At 36.0% G+C, this 10,894-nt stretch overlaps 1 protein-coding gene across 1 annotated transcript in view; it reads right to left on the minus strand.

The window, feature by feature from the left end:
- Positions 1–9,990, minus strand: part of LOC106142970 (pseudouridylate synthase RPUSD2) — a 332,895-nt gene extending 322,905 nt beyond the window's left edge. Inside the window, exon 1 of the mRNA XM_060945876.1 lies at positions 9,297–9,990. Within this exon, the coding sequence (XP_060801859.1) occupies positions 9,297–9,677 (381 nt within the window). The 5' untranslated portion in view covers positions 9,678–9,990. The remainder of the gene's footprint in view (positions 1–9,296) is intronic.
- Positions 9,991–10,894: the final 904 nt, after the last annotated feature.

Raw genomic sequence — 10,894 nt, forward strand, 5'->3', positions numbered from 1 at the left:
ATTACCACAATTTGGCACCTTGCCTTGAAGCAGAAAGCGATGATCTGACGGCCTCTGTGGCGCAGCGGTAGTACCTACGCTTGTCTGTGACACCGGAGGTCCCGGATTCGAATATCGGCCAGGGCATGATGAGAATCTCTGATTGGCTTAGGTCTTGGATGTACAATATATATATAAGTATTTATTATAAAATATATTATCGTTGAGTTAGTATCTCGTAACACAAGTCTCAAACTACTTCGAGACTAACTCAATCTGTGTAATTTGTCCTGTATATATTTATTTATTTATCTGCATTTTTAAGAGACAAATTATTGGTCCTTACTTGGTAATTTCCACTAAGTAAGTTATAAACAAAGAACTGACTATAAATCTTTCAACCTTTGTTTATAGACTAGTTTACTTAATTTTATCTACTACAAGAAGTGTTGAGCTATTTATAATATTCTAAAGCCAAGATATTTAAGTTAGTCATTTTTTAGTGAGTACGCGTAGTCATTATTTACACGCCAAATGCTAAAGAAAGTGAAAAGAATGAGAAATGAGAATTCATTGTCAACGTATAATTGATAAAATCACGTCAGCGCCAGATACACGATTTCATAATTAAACATAAGAAAAGAAAACGGAGGAAAACAAAAGCACAAGTGGAGGCTTTTTTGTAAGCTGAATGATATTGGTCTATTAAAATTATCAACTGTATTTGCATTAATGAGGTCATGAACTTGTTCATATTCCTGCTTTAATTATCCATTGCATAACAACTTTACGCGTCCATGTAATCGACCCCAGCCTTGCAGCTTAAGCTTGCAGGTTTTGCAAGTATAATGATATTAGTGACAGTACATAGAGATGTTCAGGTCTGACCTATTGTTCTTCCATATATAAGATTTTTGACGAATGTCACCTAACATTTCAAAAACTTTTCAATATTCGTCAATTACAATGTTTTAAAGAGTAAAGAATATGTCGTGCTTTATAAATTTTTATTAATTAGAAATTTAAATTCACTTGTTGGCTTCTTCTAGGGCTAAACTTTATTTAGTCGCAATTCATAATCAGCTGTCGTATCTTATAAAGAAGCAACTTCTTTCGATATTTTATTGTGAAGTTCTCGATCTTCGCCAAAAATTACATCAATGAACCACCCTAAAACTGTGACATTGACATTGATAAATTTGATGGAAGATAGGACGTAAATAATTAAAATTCCGTAGGACAAAGTTAAGCTTAGCGCGAGAGGTTAATGTAAGGATTTATTAAAACAAATTGAACTTTGGTAAAGTTGAGGCTGTTCTTATTAGAAACATTGAATTGAACGATGACACGGTATTACTCAAAGTTCCTAACCTAATAAAGAGCTACAGTTTGGTTGAGTTCGAAATTATCTTAGAAATTTTAGAAGTTGGAACTATGCGACCAGTTTATACTGTTTAGGCGTACTGCGTCAAAAATTTAGGGAACATCTTGCTTTTTTTGTCGATGGGTCTAAATTTTATTGGTCTTAAAAGTCGGGGATGGTCTTCCAAAGAGTAGATTTATGGCACAAAGGACGTCGATTTGGAAGCCTTGTAATTTTTGACGAAACGCAAAAAATTTGTTATAGACATACCTACTTACTTAAATCTCTTAATTGTTAATCTGGATTACAACTCAAAACTTTTGTGTCCACTCTTACTGACAATTTCACATTTTAATAGAAGTTGTACAAAATGTAAATTCTTAAACATATCTCTACTTTAAACCGAGTGTCTAACTAAGCCATAACTTATCCATGAGCAGACAAGACTGAACTAGCCAAGCCACAAAAGGTTTCACTAAATATTTAAACCGACTGTTTAAATCCGCATTTTTATCTTACCCGCGCACTCCGTGAAGAAAAACTAGCCGCTGCTAAATCCGACCCCTGTTTGTGTTTCAAAAAATTTGCATAAATGCAGATTAAAATCCATACTTCCATACTAATATTATCAAGAGGAAATTCGTTTTCATTTCAAGTCATACTGTCAAATTTGCTTCTAAAACATGATTCACAAGGACTGAGAAACCACGTTCAGCTGTATGTTCTTATTGGAGGGATTGAGCTTCCTACATTATTTTCAGCTGTAGGCACGTTTTCTGTCACTCAGTAACACAACAGTTTCTTTACTTACATCGCTGAGAAATGCCTACAATTCTTTTTATATGCGATAGCAAAGTCGACGGATAAAAATACAACCATCTGATTTCGTTATTCCTTGCGGAGGCTTTATTAATGGGCTAGCGACCTTCAGACCACGCAAAAAGTTCAGACTGAGCGCTATCCAGGTCATGTCAGTCACAAGCTTTAAAATACTTATTTACTTATTCATTTTCAGTTTCATTATTTCTCAAAAATGGGACAAGTTATCCCCTATTGACTTCAAACACTAAATGCTATTTTGATCATCGCATCGCACCTTTGCATACATTTTGCTTTTTGTAACATGGACGTTAGAGGAAACGATTCAAATTGTCAAAATTGTCCATGGTAAAATGGGCACTACAACGAGACTCAACACACTGAAGACCTTACACCAAAAAAGAAACTGAAAGAAAGAAAAAACATTTAATATATAGCCTGCTTTAGAAAAAAAAATAGCACCGCTGCGTCTTTTTTTATCAGCCCTGCTACGTGCCGACCCAACTGTTAAATGAGGCGGCTTCTCCTACAAATGGTGGCAATTAACTCTCACTGAACCTTCATTGTAAATCTCGCCTTATTAAAAAGATAAATATTTGACTTACCCTTGGACAAAAAAAATACTGGCTCGAATCAGTGGTAGAATCAAAATTGTCTTTGTTTAAAAATTTCAGTAAAATTCATTTAGATTTCATAATGACACCTTTACATTTATTTTTTCTGAATGTTAAAGACGATTAAGGGGATAAGCACTTTCATGTAATGTTAAAATGATCCAAACTGAGTTAGAAGCCATGAATTCAACGTAGAGCATCTTTTAAGCTGTGGTTATAAGTAAACTATTTGCCGCTCTTCGGGCAAGAAGGAGCCGGGAAATCTCGTACCAAAAAAAATGTTTACTTATAATACGAAGATAAAGTCAATAAATTTTATACTGCGGAATGAAAACGAGCAAGAAAAGCAGTCTTTAAAGCTGTTACTAGAAAAGTTGCTACTGACATCTTTTAAGCCAGCTATCCAGCTATATTACTTTCGAGATATGCTCCTATCTGCTGCATACCACGAAAAGGATTAAGATATACTTACATAGGGATATAAGAAAGATGACCTCATTCCTGAAACTGATCTAAACCTACCAGGCAACCTTTAATGTATCATCAAAGACATAATTACAATTTTCTTCCCATCAAAGTAATGTACACGAGCTATTAACTTGTCTTGTGTACACAAACTCTCAAATTTAATTGGCGGAACGTCCTTTGAGCATCATTCCTTAGAAGGCCCAAAAGTTTTGATCCAAGAACGGATATATAAGTTAATGACCATGTAATACATACATAGGACAACATATACATACATATACATGGGATATGTAGTCAAAAGGGTACTTAGGTACATTTTTAAATTTATCAAAGAAATTCGCTTTGATCAAGGTATTTATTTAAATCAATTAATCATAACAATATATGGTCTCACCCACATTTCTATTCTAAGTCTGGATGATTGAAGAAAACGCTGCCGTGTAGTTTGTTACCGCTTCTTCTGCACTGACTCTTTGGAAGCGGCAGTAAACTTAAAATTAATACTTTAAATGAATGATAATAATTTAAGTCAATGTCCATGATTGCTGTTACGTTTTCAATTTTTATTTCTCATTAAAACAAATCCTTTGTTAAATAACAAAACATCTCTAACTATGGTTATAATTTTAAAAACCTAAATTCTAGCCTAAGAAATGCCGCTTTAAAAAAAAAATGCAGATCCATCAACACAGCAATTCTGTAAAGAATGTCGCTTCCTTAATTTTAAAACGCAGCGTTATGACGCAGTGGATTCCGCGGGCATTCCCAGTCTTCCAGAGAATCCCGGTAACAATAAGATGACGGGGATTCCTTCGCATAACTACGTAAAATAACTCGGGATCTTTGGCAAGTGCTGCCGAGACAAACGCCTGAATTTGCGCCGACGAAAGTAGGTGACTGTGGCGACATCTCTACGCCACAAGTCACAACATCTATTCACGCGACGCTATCAGCTAATAACAGCGAAGTGTCTAAATCGCGCAAGCAAAGATTTCACGGATTGGTGTGATGTCGGATGTTTATACATTCTCCGATATAACGTCTTCGGAGCCGTGGTTCCCCAGGCATAATACCTAGCCTGGCGGAAGATCTTCCCCTTAGTGGCAGTCGAGCCACGAATCATGGCTCCCGATACAGTGACTTCGAAATTATGAAATAAATTAAAATATTTTTCTAGTGTTAAAAGATTATTGATTATCGTCACAACTAACATCTGTCTTGTCTTAAAATCTTGCTTATTGATCTCAAGGCTAAAAAAAGCCATGTTTTGTTGCAAGCATTGTTTGCATTCGTTATATCCTCTTGTAAGCCAGACACCTCTCTCTCATCTCTGCATGTTCCTGGTTGCACTCTCGACAGAAGATTTTCAGGGCCCGGGATCCGCCTTTAGTCTTTTCTCTCACCACTTGCTCCAGTTTCTGGATTTCACTCCATTGGCTCGCATATCATCTTTACCGACGTCCAGCCATGATCTTTTCGGCCTACCCCATCTACCTGGGCCTGGTAGTAGCGGCATGACCAGACATCTGTTCCCCAAGTAGTCTGCCGTTTTCCTAAAGACATGGCCGTTATAAGACAAGCAAGATACAAGGCCAGAGGTGACTATATCTATACTAATATTATAAAGCTGAAGAGTTTGTTTGTTTGAACGCGCTAATCCCAGGAACTACTGGTTCGAATTGAAAAAATCTTTTTGTGTTGAATAGACCATTTATCGAGGAAGGCTTAAGGCTATATAACATCACGCTGCTACTATAAGGAGCGAAGAAATAATGGAAAATGTGAAAAAAACGGGGTAAATTATTCATCCTTGAGGACTTCAATGATGCCCAAAATAACTATTCCACGCGGACGGAGTCGCGGGCACAGCTAGTCATTTATAAAGCACCGCATTACCGCAGTTAACGTTACGGCCTCTGTGGCGCAGCGGTAATATAGCGCTTGTCTGTGACATCGGAGGTCCCGGGTTCGAATCCCGATCAGGGCATGATGACATACGAATTTTCTCTGTTTGGTCTGCGTCTTGGATGTAATTTATCTAAGTATTTATTATAAATTATAGTATCGTTGAGGTTAGTATCTCGTTACACAAGTCTCGAACTTACTTCGAACTTACTACTCAATCTGTGTTATTTGTCCCCTACATATTTATTTATTTATTTAATATTTCTACAGTAAGTCCAGCGCAATAGTACAAGGGCTGGTTGCGTTGTCACCTCAGGTAGAACTTAATGTAGGTTTTCACACGAAGCGGCTGCCGTCTGACCTACGCTTTATTTCATACATATAATCACGACATTACAGGGTAGACAGAGCCAACAGTTTCACAACGCCTGAAAGGCCACGTACCTTAGTGATGGAATTGATTTGAATTTCAATTCTATCACTAAGGTATTGACAGGATACTAGGCCATCGCCTGAAAAATAATCCCAAATTTATAAGCCTATCCCTTAGTCGCCTTTTATAACATCCATGTGAACAAGCTAACCCATCGCCTACAAGCAAATCACACATTTATTAGCCAATTCAAATACTATTGTTACATTTATCGAAAATAGTTAACCGATAAGGCTAACGAATAGTACTTAGTTGCCTTTACAAATTGAAATTCAAACAATTTATTCCCGACAATTGGCATCACGATTACCATCCGACAATGAATCATGAATAATTTAGCCGTTTCAGCGAGCGTTTTTCTGATTTCCGTAAAAAAATTAAATAATAGTTTTGCCGCTGTAAATATTGTCAATGGCACTTATATGTATGTTAAAACTCGTATATGTAAAATGTGCTCGGGCCCATGGGCCGGTCATTTGGGAGGCGTTCATGGGGCCGAAGCCAACATGAAGAGGCCCTTTGGTACCTCTTGTTCTAAAGTGAGATGGCTGCAGCTGTTGAGATCTGTCCCTTGATGAACCATTGGGATACACCAACGGACAGCCCTCAACAGCTGCCAAACTATTGCCAGGGAGGGATTTACTTAGTCTATTATTGTCAGGTAAAAGTTGTTCAGTTTAATAATTTAACTCCTAATTAAAAGGGATCCAGTTAATTAAAAATAACTCTGTATAACAACGTCTTCGTACTTTGCGGGGTAGACAGAGCTAACGGTCTTTATAAGACTTCAAGGCCACGTTCAGCTTGATGATGGAACTGAGATTCAAACAGTTAAAAGTACGATGTATGTTTGTATTTGACGATTAAGTGAGTAGGTGGTTATCGAATCATTTGATACGGTTACCGATTCAAAAGCGCGGTGGCTTAATTTCGACCGCCGAATTAAGCTGAAAACGGCTTAATTATTCGCTTTGCGATATTGGCCGATTCCGGGTAGCACGATGATATAAGTAATAATATGATAACACAGAATTATCAGTTACTACGTTATGATTTTATTATATCGTTAGGTCATAAAGTTACGTAGTTGAGAGCTTTCCAAGGCGTCATACAGTTAAGGAAAATATTTTCTAGGGCTCCACGGAAGAGCACTCTAGAAATATAATAGTTTGACATGTAATTAATAAATTAGACAGATGTGTCTTCAAATCTAAATATATATAAAAAAATTGAATGCCTAACTGTCATATCAACATAAAGCCCAAACCGCTGTGTCAATGTGACAGAAATTTGGCGTGTGAAAGAAAATTCTTAATTCAAAGGTGAGTTATGAATGTAGATGAAACGAAAGAAGTATGCAGAGATCGTGGCAGGTGGAAAGATATAGTCTTTTACGAAGAAAAAGGCGTGATTTTATTTATGTACTATAATAGTATGTAAATAAACAAGATACATAATCATTGTCCTGGTGTAAAAGCTTCATTATAATTAATAAAGCATCTGTTAATCAAAGGGCGGGAGGAAATTAAACGAACCTTTTGTGGCGTGGTATACACCTAAATTGGAAATTTGAAGCGACAAGCCAGTTATTATACTAGGAAAATATTTTGAAAGGGAGTCGGTGGTCGAGTTAAACCACAGACTTGTAAGCGAGTGGTTTCGCATTCGAACTATGTGTTGGTATCGATTACCAATAACTCTTTTTACAGTCATCATTACAGTTATATGATACATTAGCATGCTGACATTATTTGCAGTAAAAGGCGGTATATAAGACAGTACCTAAGACCGTATCGTATGAGACAATATATAGGACAGTAACATAATATGACAATACAAAATATATTGCCTTATGTACTGTCTTATATACTGTCTTAAGTACTACCTTATATTCTGCCTTATGTGCTGTCTTATATACTGCCTTAAGTACTGTCTTATATACTGCCTTATGTGCTGTCTTATATACTGCCTTAAGTACTGCCTTATATACTGCCTTATGTGCTGTCTTATATACTGCCTTATGTACTGTCTTATATACTGCCTTATGTACCGTCTTATATACTGCCTTATGTACTGTATTATCTAATCGCCACGGAAAGTTTGTATTTTCCTTCTTGGTGTGAGTCCAGTCTCGGTTACATCGTCCCTAATCTATTTGGATGGGATCCACAGTTTGACCATGATCCTAGCCTAGATTGGGTGACTCAGCTAAACTCAACTTTTTAAACGAAGCCATCTGACCTCCGCTCCTTCCTCCTGAAGCTAAGCAGAGGAACCTAATCCGTATTGAATTGGTCATGGTTACACATCAAGTTCCCTGAATGTGCAGGTTTCCTCACAACGTTTTCCTACACCGTAAAAACATCAGTTAGCATACATACATATAGTCACGTCTAAATCCCTTGCGGGGTAGACAGGGACAACAGTCTTGAAAAGACTGATAGGCCATGTTCAGCTTTTTGGCTTGATGATAGAATTAAGATTCAAATAGTGACAGGTTGCTAGCATATCGCCTAAAAGAATCCCAAGTTTATAAGGCTATCCCTTAGTCAAACGAGATGGAATGGTCCTATTCTTTTTTTATTTGTGCCGGGAACCACACGGCACATCAACATCAGTTAACATTCAAATTAATTTCGAAGTTATGTAATGTACATAACTTCGAAATGAGTCCTTGGTATATGTCCAAGGTTTCGCCACGGAATGTATGTTGGTCATTGATCCCTACTTAGTAGCCATCTTGAATCCACTGGAGTCACAGCAGCCGACCCATTAGCGTACTCTCGAAATGGATAGAACACAAGAAACCCAGCAGGCTTTTACGTTTTTACTACTTACTTCTTAGTGACATAAGTACCTTTCTTATTAGGTATATGCCTTTATGTCTACCTACAAAATATAAAATTGTGATTCTTTTTCCATGCCCCCTTTAGTACTTTCTGCTTATGTGTTACGTATTTCCCTTTCCGAGGTAAACAGCGATAAAATTTAGACATTCACAGAGAAACAGATGGCTGGCCTAAATGAAAAACTCAAGTTTATAAAGCTAATCCTTAAATCGACTTTTACGATTCCAGCATGGAAGCTAGTGCTAAACGAATGTGCTTATTCCCTTAGTTGCCTTTAGCGGGAAAGACATGAAGTGGTTCGTACAATTCTAAGTTCAGAAACTACAGGGCTTTTGTTAATGTAATTTTTTTTAATCAATAACATTTTTAATCAATGTCAAAAATATTTGAAGCGCCATCTTATAAGCAATAAAAAACCTAAATGTTACGAAGTTTTCATTATACATGTAGCAACAGCAATCACAGATTTGATGAAGAAGTTTAATTATGTTGACATAGATGGCAGCACGATATAAAAAGAAATTATTATGTTATTTCAATAAAAAGGATTTACACAGAATCCAGCATTTAAAGATCAAATGTTATTCTGATTAAATGGATAAATATCTAATGAAGTTTTTTTTATCCCTCTTTCTATGAAAATAAAACTTCTTTGCCATCTATCGGCAGGTTTTGGAACTGTTGTTTAGATGGAAAGCAGTTCTAAGTTTTATTTACCTATTAGTAATGCTGCTACATAATAGATGGCGCTAAATAAACTTTAAAACGAAAATATCTCAATAAAATTAAAATGTTCATTTTTTTCAATTTAATCAGCGCCATATATTATTATTATTTACATGCAATAATTTTCAACATTTAATTACCTGAACAATTTCGTTGCTACAAAAACTGGCTTCCCAAAAATCTTGGATGTTCTCCGGATAGTCACTCTCTTTGGTTGGGTCGGGACTCACGCAAGGATGTCTTGTCTTCATCACTACAATCATACCACCGTCTTCTTCTACACCTCTCCAAGCACCACACATTGTGGCAACAGTTCTCTGCTCCATTTTTAAATCCAAATCAGAATCTAACTTCTTTTTTTTCACTGGAACATGTTCCAAATTCAAATCACTCATTGTTTTTATATTATCACTGGCCATTTTCCTATTGACTTTGTATTTAAAAAAACTATTAGGACAGAATTTACTGAATAAATCTTTTTGGGAATATCTAACTAACACTTGTTTCAAAAATCTTATCATACCCACATACAAGATTAATAAGTAACTCAAAGTGAAATCATACTAGACCATATTAAAGATATTAACTATACAATATAAAATAAACTATAATCGAATAAAGCAATCGTTTTGTTTACGAAGTTAGTTTTTGTAAACAAAAACACGAGGTTTTCGATAAATGACGCACTTTCACAAACGATACCACTACATAATTAAAGCAGTAATATTTTTATAGCAACGGAAACACGCATAATAAGTAATTTAATACAAAAATCAACATAAAACTGTGTTTTCAAGTAATACACCGACTGTTTTAGGTTATCCGACTCGCGCACGCACCAGATTACCAAAACAATCAGCTGTTTTCATCTGTCAGTGTCATTGTCTACGTGTCTTTACTTTTTTAGAGCTCAGAAAAAATATTCCAAGGATTTAAGAATGTTTTGCGCTAACTAATAATAAATTTATTTTCCTTCAATCGAGCCAGACAAGGGATTTTTTTAGTAATGAATTAAAAACTTTTACTCAACATAAATTCTGTAGGCTTCTGTAGCTTTTTCTATAGTAAAATCTCATTCATTCATCTAACTAATACTTATCTAGTTTACCTTCCTATCTATTTAGTTTCTATCACACATAGCCAGCCATATGAAAGCTTTTATACTTGTCTGTCTAGCAAGAAAAACATACTTAGTGTGAACCAGCTGCGCGTAAATTGTGAAAGTCAATTCAACACATGTTATTTTGAATCTGATTTTTATCTTTTGGGCGATGAACTAGCAACCAAAATTTTTATTGAGCTATTATGCCAAGCGAGCCTGATATTGTAACATGTACCCGTTCTAAATTATATCATTAAGCCAAATAGCTGAACGTGGCCATTCAGTCTTTTCAAGACTCTGTCCACCCCGCAAGGGATATAGACGTGACCATATGTATGTATGAGCCTGATATTGTAACATGTACCCGTTCTCAATTATATCATTAAGCCAAATAGCTGAAAGTGGCCATTCAGTCTTTTCAAGACTCTGTCCACCCGCAAGGGATATAGACGTGACCATATGTATGTATGAGCCTGATATTGTAACATGTACCCGTTCTAAATTATATCATTAAGCCAAATAGCTGAACGTGTCCATTCAGTCTTTTCAAGACTCTGTCCACCCGCAAGGGATATAGACGTGACCATATGTATGTATGAGCCTGATATTGTAACATGTACCCGTTCTAAATTATAT

This window comes from Amyelois transitella, chromosome 2 (genome assembly GCF_032362555.1).
Source record: "Amyelois transitella isolate CPQ chromosome 2, ilAmyTran1.1, whole genome shotgun sequence".
NCBI lineage: Eukaryota > Metazoa > Arthropoda > Insecta > Lepidoptera > Pyralidae > Amyelois > Amyelois transitella.